Source organism: Scophthalmus maximus, chromosome 13 (genome assembly GCF_022379125.1).
Source record: "Scophthalmus maximus strain ysfricsl-2021 chromosome 13, ASM2237912v1, whole genome shotgun sequence".
Classification (NCBI taxonomy): Eukaryota; Metazoa; Chordata; class Actinopteri; order Pleuronectiformes; family Scophthalmidae; genus Scophthalmus; species Scophthalmus maximus.
In genome coordinates this window covers 5,967,375-5,982,500 of record NC_061527.1, presented here as the reverse complement: position 1 = coordinate 5,982,500, position 15,126 = coordinate 5,967,375, and the positions used below count along the sequence as shown (strand labels likewise).

Here is a 15,126-nt window from a genome sequence, read left to right as displayed (position 1 = left end):
TATCCACAGTTTAGACTTTGTGTTTAGGCCTAAACACGCAAGTTGAAGACACGGTGCCTTTAGAAAAATATTATAAATATTTATAGAACAAAACCAGTGATTTATGAGTCATACGACGAGAACAGATGAGAGGACAGAAGCAGCGGGACTTACTGGACTGTTGTTGACGTTCATTCTTTTGTCAACAAACTCACGTGTAGACACAATGGGTGTTATTGAGGTCAACAAAAAATAATTGAGTTCATATTAATGTATCGTACTATAAGTTAATAACGTAAATATCGTTACAGGCCTCATTATTCCTTCAGCAGCTACTACAAACCTGTATTCTAACTATTTTGGCGTGCCTTTTCATAAGGAAGGTGAGTGAGTTCGCTTATGTCACATGTTGCAGCAAATGTTGTGACAACAAATTGCAAACAACTTTGACTGGTTCGCTTATGTTGTGACAGTCCAGTCGTTGTTCTTAACGTCTTCAAGTGATATCTGTTAGAACTGTTAATTTAATCCACTTATGTGACTCTGTGCAGTTGCCAGAGCTAAGCAAATGTCAGTGAAGAGGCTTTGGGGAGGACGGTGGAATGTGTTTGTCTTTCTCCAGTGGTGACAGACACTGCACTGCAGACGCCACTGGATCTTTACGACTGTACATTATCATCTTGAGCTCGAGTTGGAACATAGCAGCTTTCATATAACCTTTCTGCTTAAATTGATTTGCTTGACCGTCTCTGTTTCGCAGTCTTGTCTCTGGCTTCGGTGACACCTGTTTGAGAGCAACAGTGTATTTATGATGGGGCAGAGATGAACTTTGTTGTGTGGCAGCGGAGAAACCAGACCCACGTTGAGATTGTTTGGATCAAACCTAATCCTCCCTCTCCATTGCTGTGTGATAATGGCCCACAGATTAAAGTCACATTCAAACTTGTAAATGCGTCTGCTGTCAGGAGGGAGAGACGTTAAAATTGGACAAATGTTGGTTTACGAAGAAAAGTATTCCAAAAACACATGGTTAATAAAAACAGTGGTTGCGTCGGTTGTGTCTAGCCTTTATCCCTGGGTCTTATTTGTTATTTTTTCTTCTCACTATGTGCTACTTGCAGCGCTGTTGTTTTGTTCAAGGCGAAAGTATTGATGGTTTTGCCGGTTGCTGTGATTTAAAGGACCCGTGTACACGTGTGGCTACAGCAGCAGTTGAACAACACCCAGAGCTTTGTGCTGACCACTGGAGTCCAGAGGTTTTTATTAGTTCCTCTCCTCTGTCCGGGTGTAATATATGTTTCTGCCCCTGGCGACACCAGGGAGATTATGAGCAGAGACACAAAGAAAAAATCATAAAAGGTGAAGTAGTGTAATTCTCAGTGTGAGTTAGCCTTCACTATTCATGAAATATCTCTTATACTGTAGCATAATATTAGCCACTTTTTGATAACATCTCATTTTCTCTTTTTTTTTTAACAGTTTTATAGTGGAATATATTTTGCATTTTATTGTTATCTTTTCTTATAATTTCACAACTATATGGGTAAATCTCCTTCATTTAAATATGAGGTGAAATTAGGTTAGAAGCTTTTCAAATGACCATCTATTCCCTGCCAGATTACACACAGAGGTCACACAAACACCTTGCAGTATTATTCATGACCAAAGATGTAAATGTCTGTCAGTATTTCATTGCTAAATCACTGGTTTTCCTTTCACATTTGTGGGCAAACTATTGTGATATTATTGTGTTGTTTATTCCCCTGATATTCCCACTCCTCATCACAAATTGTCCAGCCATCTCGTCTTCGGGGGTTCATTACTTGGATGTTTAATATTGACTGTATTAACCCTCTCTTCCTCTCTCTACCTACTGTTTCTTTCTCCGACTATTTGCAGGACTGTGGCAGCAGAGGTCAGGAAGCAGATAGCTGGCCAGTATGGAGGCTCCCCACAACTATTCAAAAACCTCAACGTTGGGGCCACAACAACCAACACGGTGAGTCGCCTGTCGCGGACATCCGTGGATAGATTAACATATTCGTTTTACTCCAGCCTAGACCACTTTGTCTGAAAACTCTTTTAACTGCCGAATATGTTTTTTCCTCTCTATCTCTATTCATCACAGTTGTTTCTGTTCACTCCTTTGGTACTTTTGTCATTTGTAGCTTTGACTGCACTTCAACCAAGTTCAGAAACATTTGTAACCACCTGACACAAGTGCACCAGAATAATACAACCTAAGACGAGCATGTCATTTTCCGTCGAGTTTGTGGTTATTTAAATGTCTGCACAGCAGTTGTTTATGTCGTGCTAAATACCATGAGAGATAACCATCAATTAGCCTGGCCACCACATGCAGTCTCTGCTGCAGTGTTTGAGCTCAAGACATTATGTTTGTTAAAGGGTTAGTGCCAATTGACTTCCAGCAGACCTGAGTCCAAACACCCGCAAATAATCCCCCTCTCATCCTTAACGAGGCTACAGTTGGCTTTTACTTAAACTGTGAAAGGTATTTGTGTTCAAATTCCTCATGATCGAGAGAGAGAGAGAGGGACCAACACACACATTTTGACTTGAACTAAATTTGATGAAACAATGATTCCCCCGGAGTTTATCATTTTAGATGCAGACACTATTTGTTATGCTACTTGCTACTGTAATCAGGTTACGTGTGTCAGTTCTAGGCGTTTTCTAAAGCGTTTTCTCAAAATCTCAAATGTGTCATGAGCCTTTGAATTGATTTTCCTCTTTCAAATTAAAGATGATCCGGAAGCTAGAACAGCTCTCTCATCATAAATAACTGCAATGACTCTGTTTTGGACCTGTTGGTGCTGCGCGTCTTGGGATAGATTAATTAAATAACACATAACTTTGCTACTTTCCTCTGAGGTTATAAGGCGAATCGATTCCCTGAAGCCTTTACTAAAAGCTAGAGACTTTAATACATTAACAAAGACATTTATTTATAGTAAGAAATAAATAAGAAGAGGTGCAGACAGGAGGACTGAACAGTTGACTATGACTTCACCGCTAATTAACGTTTCCCATTTCTCTGCTCTCTCCCTCTCCCTCAGGTTCCCCTCACAGAAGCGGTGGAGCCAGTGGATTTTGAGGAGTACCTCATCACTCACCCTCCCATCGTTGAGTCCGGTCCCCTGAGGGATCTGATTGAGTTCCCCCCTGATGACATTGAGGTCATCTACACACCCAGGGAGTGTCGCACAGTGGCACAAGCCGTCCCAGAGGAAGGGTAAGTGCGCTGGCTGGTTGAAGCAGGTTTTAGTAGCAAGTGTGGTATTACTTTTGTTTTTTCCTCACATAAGAGCTTTTTTAAATTTTGTGTAGGACTGAGAGAATCTAGCAGGTGTATATGAAGCCAATTCAATAGATTCAATATACACACCTAATTGTATAATGTTATAAATGTTATATTGTTTTACATTGATTTTATAACTTATATTTACAACTAACCAAAATTAAAGAGTACACTGTATAAACAAAACCGTCTGTATTTTCCCCAAATGGAAATAGTTGAATTTTCAAATCAGCTTAAAAGCAGCTGGAAATACTTTTCTATTCGCACTTTGATTTATCACTTAGCTCCACATTTCATTTTCCTTTTTCAGACCTAATTATCATTTTTAAAATGGAGAAATGTTATCAATTGCCAAGTCACTCACTTTATGCATTATGCCACATGGCCACAAACCTATACTCACTCCAAGTATTGTAAAAGCTGCACCAACTATTTAGAGATTAAAAAAGGCTGCAGGCTTCATGGCTCTTGGTATTGCAGAAGAGATGTGCTCCACTGTGTGAAAGATGATATGACACCGGCCTGTCATCTTTACTCACTTGAACTAATGCATTTTAAGTCTGTATATTGTTATAAAAATAAACCCAGTTTGTTTGATGGAGTCTGTTCTGGCTGCAGGGACACCGACGCTCACGTCAGAGACTGTGTCAGATCCTACACGGAAGACTGGGCCATCGTCAACAGAAAGTAATGCTTCACTGTGTGATAATATTCAAGTCTACCGTTTTCAACTATGCAGACCACCACTGATAATACTGTTTGCTCCTTCAGATATCACAAGCTTGGTACGGGCTTCAACCCCAACACCCTGGACAAGCAGAAGGAGCGTCAGAAAGGCCTGCCCAAGCAAGTGTTTGAGGCTGATGAGATGCCGGACAGCAGCAGCTACCAGGATGACCAGGTACCGAATCATTCGGTAGTAGAAATTGACCCAATCTGAATTGTTATAAAATCTATGTATGAGTGAGTTGTTTCGTCTGAGTTGTGAGTTGGTGTGCCGGAGACCTATTTATTTCGTTGGTGGTGTTGCAGGACGACCTGAAGCGGCGGTCGATGTCAATAGACGACACGCCGCGCGGCAGCTGGGCCTGCAGCATCTTTGACTTGAAGAACTCCCAGCCCGACGCCCTCCTCCCTCACCTGCTCGACCGGGCTCCCAACGAGGAGATCGACAGGCACAACGAAGAGCATCGCAAATCCCACCGTCACCGCGAACTCTTCGCTCTGCATCCGGCTCTAGATGAGGTTAAGCATACGCTTGACTTTTTTTTCTGATGGTCGCCATTAAATTTTGCGCTGTAAATTTTAGTCGACATTTTTTTGTGAGTTGACCTTAATCTTTGCCTTTAAAACCAGACACAGGATGCGAGTAATTTATCTTTGTAATGAATGAATTTCAATGAATTTAATTGTTTACTGCCAGGAAATCCTGAAACTCACATCTTTTATCTATGTGAATGCGTAGGAGGAGCCCATTGAGCGCCACTGTGTGCCTGAAGTACCTAAAGAACACTTTGGCCAGCGGCTACTCGTCAAGTGCTTGTCCTTGAAGTAAGTGGTGGACAAGCCTTTTTCGGAGAAAAAAAAGCCTTTTAGCCCTTTAAGTTTACTGCTGCTTTCTGCTGACCGACTCCTTTTTCTCTTCCCTTGAAGGTTCGAGATCGAAATTGAACCCATATTTGCTAGTTTGGCCTTATACGATGTCAAGGAAAAGAAAAAGGTAAGCTGTTATGCTTTCCTCAGTGCCTCCTCAGCCCTGAGTTGTTGGGTCACTTCTGCAAACCATTAAAAATGTTGGGAGGCCAAAACGAATTTGATGAGTGGACTATAAAATTTTATGTTGTGGCCCTGTTATGCTTGTGGGAACACAATTAAATCATACACTGGAACTATGTATCTATCCGACGAAGTCCGTCGTCCTCTTTGTGCTCCCCTTTAGCTGACAGACACTAGAGGGTAGCACTTGCCTTGAAAAGTGGATCGCTCCTATATTTTTTTCTCTGCACAGGAGCTATAATATTTCACAAGTGGGCTGATTGTCACTGAAATGTCACCATGTTTGTCAGGTTAAGGTGATACAGCCGTTAATTAAAACATTTAGATGCCTATAGTTGTCATGTTGGGATTATCGTACTACATTTAACGTGCATGTTATGATTATGTAATAATTACCTGATTTGGATGCGTCCCTCAGATATCGGAGAACTTTTTCTTTGACCTGAACTCTGAGCAGACGAAGGGGATGCTGCGTCCACACATCCAGACGGCGGCCATCTCTACACTGGCTCGCTCTGCCATATTCTCCATTACCTATCCCTCCCAGGATGTCTTCCTGGTCATCAAGGTCAGACAATTAATCATTTTGTCTTATCTCGTCAAATCTCACCTTTTTCCAACACCTGTTTTTGGAAGAAAAACAACTTTTTAAAGATATAAAACACTTACAAGTCTTGTAAGAAAGTTTCCTTGAAGATAGTCCTCATCCTTGAATCCTCTTCTCTCGTAAAAGTTAAAACATCAAATTCTTCCATTACCACTGGTACTCTCGCCACTCAAAAACTAATATCTGGTGTCCTCAAGTACAATACGACTTTGACATTTTCAAATCCAGAAGAAAGTATTGTTGCATGTATATACGGGCCAATAAGGTGATTTATATATGTTTTACAAAAAACTGTATGTACTCTGTCCCCAGCTGGAAAAAGTGCTGCAGCAAGGGGATATTGGAGAATGTGCAGAGCCGTACATGGTCTTCAAAGAGTCAGATGCTGCCAAGGTATGATCAATGTGAAGTAAATGTTGAATTGCACATACCGAGTGATATGCTATTTTATTATATCACTCTTGTTCCTGCAACAACATATACTACATGCACTCATAAATATTTTCTTCTTTATCCACAATGTCAGCCACAGGTTCAGTTTTAAAACTACTTTCTGTTCCTTCCAATTCCACCCATTTTATTGCCAAAATATTGTAAGGCGGGTAATGATTTTTTGGTGATGTCTTTGGATTGTTCTAATTTTATTATCAAAACTCTCTTAAGAGGCCTTGGTTACCTTGAAAGGTGCTATATAAATCCAAATTATTATTATTATTATTATTATCATGTTTTTCTTTTTTCAGAATAAAGAGAAGCTGGAGAAGCTTCGCGGCCAGTCAGAGCAGTTCTGCCAGCGTCTTGGTCGCTACCGAATGCCCTTCGCTTGGACCGCCATCCATCTAATGAACATTGTTAACAGCGCCGGCAGCCTGGAGAGGGATACAGAGCTGGAGTTGAGCCTCTCAGGTCTGACATTCACTTTTAACACAACTCTTCAGTTTTTCTATCTGCACACGTGTACCGTTGGGGTTGGAGTTGTCAGAGGATTGTAACAGAGTCCTGGTGGTCAGGCATGGGGCTCATGGGCATGTCAGTACCTTAGCACACTCGACAATCTTTATCTAAAGACAACTTTCCACCAAAAAATAGTAAGTAAAGCAAATTCAAACAAAGAGCAAAACAAAGTGTTTTGCGATATTGATCCTCTGTGTTTTTTTAAGTCTGACCCTTTGGAGTTTGTCTGATCTTTGACCTCACAATGTATCTATGAAGCTGGCTGTGATGGCTGCGCTATTGTTGCTAGGCAAATCAGAGAATGTATATTGTATTATATTGTAAAGTCAATTAGGGGAAATTATGATTTTAAAAATGTCCTCTTTTTTTTGTCTTGTGTGCAGAGAGAAAAGGCTCATGGTCAGAACGGAGAAACTCGAGCATCATGGGAAGGCGTTCCCTGGAGAGGACCACCAGTGGAGACGAGTCATGTAGTCTGACGGGCTTCAGACCTGCGACACTCACCATCACCAACTTCTTCAAACAGGTTCCTACAACAACATCATATACTACATTCACACAAACAAGTCTGGGGCATATGAGGGATGTGTCCTCCAGCTGACTAAAAGGTGTGTCTCCTCTTTGTTTCATAATTTACCTTTTAGGAAGGGGACAGGCTGAGCGATGAGGACTTGTATAAGTTCTTAGCAGATATGAGAAGACCTTCGTCAGTTCTAAGGAGACTCAGACCCATCACAGGTACAGGAGTTTAATTTTGACACGACCTCATCCCTTACTGGATTTATAATTACTAGTTCACATTTGAAAAAGTGAATCACCAGTGTTTTAAATAAATTTTCTTTCTTTCTTTTCTTCTCTACACTCACTCCTTGTCACCACAGCCCAGTTGAAGTTAGACATTTCTCCAGCTCCAGAGAACCCCCACTATTGCTTGACCCCCGACCTCCAGCAGGTTAAACCTTACCCGGACAGCAGGGTACGCCCCACCAGGGAGATCCTGGAGTTCCCCGCGCGGGATGTCTACGTGCCAAACACCACATACAGGTATGGAAAAATAATTTGCAATATGTATTTATTTTAACTTCACTTTTAAATTTGTATGTTGTCCGTCATTCAGGTATAGCGCCATAGGCTTATATGTGAGCTCACATTCGTACAAATATCACATTTCAGCAGTCATTTTTTAAATTAGCTGCTCTTTTGGAAAGTATTTTGTTATTCAGACACTACAGCAGGATATTTAACCGCCAGCAGCCGTTGTTTGACACATTTTTGGATGCAAACTCACATTTGCGATCCCTTAGTTGAAGAACAAGAACCTTAAACACATCTTTAACTCGTCAGCACGCATCACAGTGATGATCAACACTGTGGGCTCATTCATATCTGCCAGTGTACTGTGTAAGCATTCCATTGGAACTGGTGCTATTTTTGTCAAGGTCACTTTGTGTCGCTGACACGGTATTGCAGTTTGCAGGCCTGTGTTTGTCTGGAGATAAAAGGTGGCTCCCTAATGTGGATTTACCAATAGCAGACCTAATTGATCCACTGCAGAGAGCTTGAGGGACTGGGTGAAAAGATATCATGTTGTTCCTTTTTTATTCAGAACAGCCTTTTTTCCAGGAGCCTTATTGTTTGATATCATTATCTTTTTCTGCTTTGTCTTTAGACCTTTTTCATCCTCCTTCTTACAGTGAGAGTAATCAGACGAATGCTGTTGATGTGTATCCTCGCCGTTAGTCGCTTCCGTTTTCAGACTTACTCTTTGTATTCAGAGACCCCTTTACTTGTTTATAATGAATCAAACCAGCTGGCATATTGACACCCATGAGTTGCATGCCAGTGTTTCAGAATCTGAGGCATGATGTGTAACGACATTGTTGGCATCCTGTCCTGCTCTACTAGATCTTTTTTGACACAGTTATCGACTCACCTCTGTTACTATGTCCACTGCCGGCATAAAGGTGGAACAACAGAGCCCCCCCTACCCCCTCCCATTCCATGTTGGTACCTTTTAAACAGAACAGCAAGTTGGAATAAAGATTCTTGCCTTGAACTGACAGTGTAAATGAAGCTACTGTAATCATTTCTCTAAATGCCAACTCTCTTTTTTATCTGGAGCAATAGAAACCTTTCTTGAACGCCTCCTAGTTTTTTTCTGCCACAGACTCTGTCATACTCCCTAGTTGGTGTAGCCTACTCTGAGACTCCATCAATGTGGTTGCTCCCCTCTACAGCTCATTGCTGGTTGACCTACACCAGAAGAAATATATTCATAATTAAAGTTTATTTGGTTCTGTTCAAATATATAGATAAAAAAAATTATTCACGTTAATTTTTATTTTGTCAACATAAAAATTATCTACTTGTCAGGGATACGTGTTAGAATGAGGCACATTTAAAATACAGTTGAAATAATGGATACAAGTCAATATGACTCAATAACATAGGACATACATGGTAGTTATGTTTTAACAGTAACGGCATAATTCATATAATAGCATGAACATGGTTTAAATACTTTACAGAGGTAAAAAAAAACTAAACATAGAACAAAACAAAAGGAAAAGCTCACTAGTTTTGCTGCCAAAGCTTTGTATCTCCAATTTTTGTACTGTATTTGGTGAAGCAAGGCCTTCATTCACCAGTGTGGTCGTTTGCATGCATAATGTCATAACCTGTGTTGTTTTGTATGTAGTTTTTTAGTAACATGCAAGACACTTGTCAAATATGTATAAGTTCACGGAAAAAAAGCTGGCCAAAGTCAACTAAATTGTAATGTGTCCTCATAGATTTTTCTCCTACTGCAGCACTGTGACATTTTGCAATCAGCACTGAATGGGGTTGCTGCTGATTATGGATCAATATGTCTATGTTGCAAGTGATTGCAGATGTTGCGTAATGACAATTCTACTGTCCTTGCTGGATCAGACCCAAGAGGTTAACGACCTGTGTGTTATTTGTTGCATCATTTGCGACGGTTCAACTTTTTTTTCTGACTCATGACATTTTTATGGGCTCGTTATCCGTCGGTCAGCAGCACCACTTGAAATGTTGTCAGGGAGCAGTCAGTTACTAATATTTGTGAAAGATATTCTCGCAGGGATGTAAGAGAAGGTGTCCGTTGTGGGGCGTTCAGTTGAAAGTGTTAGGAGTTGGAGCTGGTCGCATAGTGATCTTGGTCATTTTGAGGGAATATGAGAGTCCTGGGCCAGGCCTCCAGTTGATGCCCTTTCTCCTCACAGAGCGACCCTTTGCCCTCAGCCACATATACCTTCCATTAAGGTTGGTCTCACTGCAGCCATTGAACCACCAACCACCTGCCGTGGTCAGACACAAGAGACAGAAGTTAAACTTGGTATTAACATAAATATCTGGTCATATAAGTGTTTAATATCACTAAAGCTGCAATCAATTACTAAATTAATCGCCACCTTTTTTTTGAATTGATTAATCAGTTCAAGTAGCTTTTATGTTTAGTTGGAGCCCTATACCAAACAATGAATTGTCTGAGATAATTAATCTGCTGTGCATCTCATTATTTGGATCACTGCTGGTCAGTAGGATGCAGTGCAGATTAAGCTTTGAAAAAAACCTTTACCCGAGTAATTGCGAGCGCAGTTGGAGTTTCGGGGGTTGTCGTTATTTCTGTCTCTCGTGGAGAATCTCATGCCGGTGATGTTGGCCAAGGCATTAGGCAGGTCGCCCGAGAAGTGGCTGACGTGAAGGGTGTACTCCTCGGAGGGACCATCCAGTGCAAAGCGGTACTCGGCCCAGTGCTTCTCCTCCTTCCAGTCCTCAACATCGATACGAAGGATGTACGCTCCCTGCTGTACAAGACTGTGGATCTTCTTTAAGCCCAGCCAGAAGTCCTCTGTTTTACACATGAACAAACATATTTTAAATCTCATTTGGATATTTCATCTGACGAGGGTTACGCGTTCATTTTCAAGGTGTGCATGTCTAAACACTTGTTTCCCTTGGCCTGGGGCAGCATGCTGTAGTTAGTTGTAAGGTATTATAATTGGACAGGTAGTTAAGTAGTGGTGCAGCTCAAATTCATGGCTTCAGGAGCTATTCCTTTGGAATGCAGCATGACTGCACCTATGAGCAGCTGAATGAGAAGATGAGTGCTGGAGGTAAAGTTGACAAAATTTGCTCTGTAATCAGACAATACACGTCAAGTTGTCAGTTCAGGGCTGATTGTTAACAATGACTGTTCCCTATGAGTAGGCCTACAGGAAGCACTAGCAAATGCCCCCACTCAATAAAAAGTCTGAGGCTTAAGGTGGAATTTGTGCTGTTCTCCGGTGCTACTGTAATAAAAGTCTGCAATAAAGTAGTCTCAACCAGGTATATTACTTTTTAAGGGCTAACGTCTAATGATTACTCATTACAAGTATGGAAAATGGTGACAAATAATAAGTTACTCACTTTCCAGATCTCCAAAACCTTTCTCATATGTCTCCCACGTCTGGTCAAAATCCACTGAGCCATCGACCCTGTGTTGGATGACAGTTGAGCTCCCATCTGCAGAGTGCATGAGAAATATATTTTAAGTCCAGTTACAAGTCACACACACACACACACACACACACACACACACACACACACACACACACACACACACACACACACACAAAAGTTTACACAAGGACCAGGAAGCTTCCTTATCATAGATGATGTAAATAGGTTATCAACCCCTTTGTCTGCCCTCTTTGATAACCCGTTCCTGCGGTGGTCAAGCTTGACAACCTTTAGTCCTTTAGTTCCTTGCCCAGAGATGGACGCACACATGCCAGTGCTTCATTTCGCTGAAGAACATAGATCGCTGTGGTCGTCTCACCCACCTGAACCCATTTCGCAATAAACGTTGAATGGCTCCGATCGGTTAGGCTTGATGACATATATTCCACTGTTTGCTTCTCCTTTGTCAAACACATCAGTGCAGTCCACCGGCAGGTCTGCAGCAAGAAACCAAAATTAATGCATCCACTTTTTTTAAAGACATTTCACATTTACTTAAATGTTTTCAACAACTAATAGTAAACAGATAATTTAATGATTTTTTTACCATTTGTATCCAGGCCAGTTGAGTTTTCTGTCAGATATTCAAACATATTTGGAGCCGCAGGGTCTGAATCCATTGGCTTATCGACTGTATCTTGAAAAATGTCATAGCTTAGCTGCAGGGAAATGCAAATGAATCTGCAGTGTTAAATTATGTTGACAGCCCCCTTGAAAAAGCACAGAATCCTTCCCAATATCCCTAAAACAGAATTTATTCTCACAGACAGCAGACGAAATGAGAGGCAAGATGAGCTGAAATCTTACTGGATGGTTGTCTACCTTTTCCTCTAGGTTTTTGATCTTGCTTTTCTGGTGGTCAAGTTGATCGTGCTGCTCTGTCACAGCTTTCAGCAGATTGGTGATGGTTTTCTCTTGTGCCTCAATCACTTCCTGAAAAGAACAATGAAAATGTTCATGTCCAGCCATTCTTCTCATACATACGTTGTATTTAAGAATGTTTTAAATGATAAAGTAACTGTCACCTGTAACACTAAACAAAAGAACACAAGAAAAGTAGTTTACTTGCTTTGCTTCTGCCCCCATACATTTTCAAGATCACAATGCCCATGCACTGTATTTTCACAACATCTGAGCTGAGTTGGAAGATACTTTTTCACTTTCATCCACTCACTGATGCAAACTCTGAGTAACTGCTTCAGCCCCTTCTAGCTGCTTACCTTGAGCGTGGTGATTTCACTCATCTGCTCCGCGGGGATCATGGTCTCTGACAGTCCCTTCAGCCTCTCCTCGAGGCTCCCCACCTTGCTCTGCAGCTGTGTGCGCTCCTGCAGGATGTTGTTGATCTTGGAGTTGATCTCCAGCGACAAGTTCCTGATCTCCTCGTTGTTGGCCTTCAAGAAGCTGGTGGTTTTCTTCAGCTCCTCCTCCTCCTCCTTGATCTCGGACGTGACCACCGAGAGCTGGTAGAAAGAGCGGTCGAAAATGTTCAGCTTCTGAAAGATGTCGTTGATTTGCCCCTTGGTCTTGTGGACGAACTCCCGCAAACTCTGGCCCAGCTGAAGGAGGCCGTTCGCGAGTAGGCGAACGTCGTCCAGCATGGCAAAGCGTGACTTGGCCTCGGTCGGGCTTGGTCCTGGGTTGAAGGCCTGGGGATGCACGGTGGTTTGCTCTACTCCACCGGAGGTCTCCGAAGGGGCGGCAGCGCTGAAATTAGCTAGCAGCAGCAACAGACAGAACAGCTTCATCATGATTTTTCTGTCCAACCCCGGATTGTGCAACTGCAGTTATCTCCTGGCACACTGTTGCACTGCTCTTGCCTTCCTCTATTTTGTGCCGCGCACTCTTCTCTCTCCCTCTGCCTATAACATAGACTTCCTGGCTGTTGAAAATGATGTGAGCGCAGCAGGCTGCTCTGTTTTATATACTACCCCCTCTGTAGAGGAGGGGGGGATTAGCTGATCATTAAACCCTACTATATTTTAGCTGTTTACCCCAACTCCTCCCAAAGCCCCCTCAAGCCCTCCCCCTCCTGAACAAAACAAATCACAGCAGTGAGCAAATGACATTTATGCAACCCCCCCCCCCCCCCCCCCCCCCCCCTCTACTGTCCATTTAACCCCAATCCCCTTTCCATACCACACCCTACCCCACACTGTTCTCCATCTATGGCGCAGAGCTTTAGCAGATCAGCAGAATGCCAACAATGGCCATCACGGGTTTTTGATGGATCGTCAGCCTGATCAATCTCAAACCTTATAACCTTGCGCACACTTTGCTCTGATTGATAAGGCTGTGTGTAATTAATGCTCTGGGGTTTGATTTAGCATCCTGCTGAATCAGCCCATAGCACCACGCTCTCGTTCTTCCACTCCTTCTTCTTCTCTCTTTGTGAGGGGAGTGGAGTGGGCCTGACATCTGTGCCAGGGGTTGAGCTTCTGGGCATGAATGATGTTGAAGAGGTTGGACAGTGTGTACTCACCATCTTGGTTTTATTGCTCAAATGTTTCTGTTCTTGGCTTTTTCAGGTTTGTCATACGTTGTTTAATATTTTTAATGCAACCAGATCTACATAAATGGGGAATATACACCCACGAGCCCTTTATGAGGCACACCATACTAGTATAGCCTCAGTTCTCCGTGGTAAGGTGTTTGTTCAAGTTGACTAAGTACCCTCACATGATTTCTGTAGATTCGTAAGCTACACACTAGTCAAATCTTCGCTCTATCACACCCTGTATATGAGCCTAAACCGATTTGAATTTATGTGAACTGGCTGAACCGGTCAAGTCTTGGCAAATAAAGCTGGAGGCTACGTCAGCAGTGGCATATGCCAATGGCGTCACTGCGCTAAGTCCAACTTTAATTGCGATAGTAAAAACGCAATATGACAATGTGATTAACATAATACGTTTGTTTATAAACTGACTTAACGGAGCCACTAGTGTCTGCGGAGCTGCCGACCTAACGGAGGGGGGAGGGAAAATGTTTTGTCTTCTTATTAGAAAGTTAATGTGTTTTATTAGGGTGATGGCGAGAGGAGACATATTAAATTGGTAGGCTCCAAGACAACCAACACTGCGCTATTATGGCAACATTTTAGTTTTGAAGCCAACAAAAATGAAATATAAACGAGTGTGTCGCTACTCCGTCGTCCCGCTGATTGTTGTTCTGCTTCACTGCTGCTTATTTTGTATTTAGTATTTATTGGCAGTCGGTAAACCTGCTTAGAGCTAAATTACTACCACCAAATGGACTGGAGTTGGTGTACTCTCTCAGTCTCATCATGTTCTGTTCGGTAGTGTCTGCTGAGTCGAGTGCTTCCGAGACAATTGTGCGTGATGATAGCGAGAGTTTAAGAAAATACTCCAACCATCACGCCACGGTCACGGACACCACGTTTTTTTCCATTCCAATATTTGATGTGAACATCAACTGAAACTCATGACCTCTATCTGCTTGATTTTATGCTTTGCACTGTGGCCACGTGATTGGCTGATTGGATAATTGCATGAATAAGAAGGTGCTTCCTAATGAAGTGCGCAGTGATTAACTCACAGGTTTTAAAGGGTCATTCTCATCTTTCTTTTTTTATGGGAAATTCTTCGTAAATTTCTTTTCAAGCAAACTTGCAGTGCTGGTAAAATGTGCTCACCGTCATTAGGAGAGGGGGGAGGAACTAATCGCTGAAATGACTCGCTGTGATATTTAATTTGAATATAAATATTTATATTTTTGGCAGGACTTACTGCTCGGTTCCCAACCTCTAAAGTAAGAGTTCTATGATGTGAAAAAGAACTATCACGCCGAATAATATGCCACGGCATGGAGTCATTGCATTTTTTAAAAATAGTTTTTTGTTCATACAGGAATATATATGTTATGTGTGCATTTTTTGTGGTGTTGTAAAATGTATTATGTTGTTAAAGTTTTTTTTTAAATTGGAGAGCTGACCAGGCACTTG

At 41.9% G+C, this 15,126-nt stretch overlaps 2 protein-coding genes across 24 annotated transcripts in view; one reads left to right on the top strand and one right to left on the bottom strand.

Annotated features, from left to right (window-relative positions):
- dock7 (dedicator of cytokinesis 7) overlaps positions 1-15,126 on the top strand; it is a 45,717-nt gene that overhangs the window by 1,740 nt on the left and 28,851 nt on the right. For all 22 annotated transcript variants that reach the window (XM_035648557.2, XM_035648573.2, XM_047336912.1 and 19 more), the window contains exons 2-14: positions 1,879-1,978; positions 3,057-3,232; positions 3,917-3,985; positions 4,070-4,199; positions 4,331-4,543; positions 4,764-4,849; positions 4,952-5,018; positions 5,493-5,642; positions 5,994-6,074; positions 6,425-6,587; positions 7,019-7,161; positions 7,280-7,373; positions 7,517-7,679. In XM_035648557.2, coding sequence (XP_035504450.1) covers positions 1,879-1,978; positions 3,057-3,232; positions 3,917-3,985; positions 4,070-4,199; positions 4,331-4,543; positions 4,764-4,849; positions 4,952-5,018; positions 5,493-5,642; positions 5,994-6,074; positions 6,425-6,587; positions 7,019-7,161; positions 7,280-7,373; positions 7,517-7,679 — 1,635 coding nt within the window. The remainder of the gene's footprint in view (positions 1-1,878; positions 1,979-3,056; positions 3,233-3,916; positions 3,986-4,069; positions 4,200-4,330; positions 4,544-4,763; positions 4,850-4,951; positions 5,019-5,492; positions 5,643-5,993; positions 6,075-6,424; positions 6,588-7,018; positions 7,162-7,279; positions 7,374-7,516; positions 7,680-15,126) is intronic.
- On the bottom strand, positions 8,961-13,062 carry angptl3 (angiopoietin-like 3). 2 transcript variants are annotated; one of them, XM_035648589.2, is made up of 7 exons: positions 12,383-13,062; positions 11,970-12,095; positions 11,710-11,821; positions 11,486-11,599; positions 11,070-11,165; positions 10,237-10,509; positions 8,961-9,955 (listed from the first exon to the last, which is right to left on the bottom strand). In XM_035648589.2, exons 1-7 carry the CDS (start codon positions 12,911-12,913, stop codon positions 9,771-9,773), a joined length of 1,437 nt encoding a protein of 478 aa, XP_035504482.1. In that variant the 5' UTR covers positions 12,914-13,062; the 3' UTR covers positions 8,961-9,770. The 2 variants fall into 2 exon arrangements, with proteins under 2 accessions (XP_035504482.1, XP_035504483.1); XM_035648590.2 differs by having other exon boundaries at positions 11,985-12,095.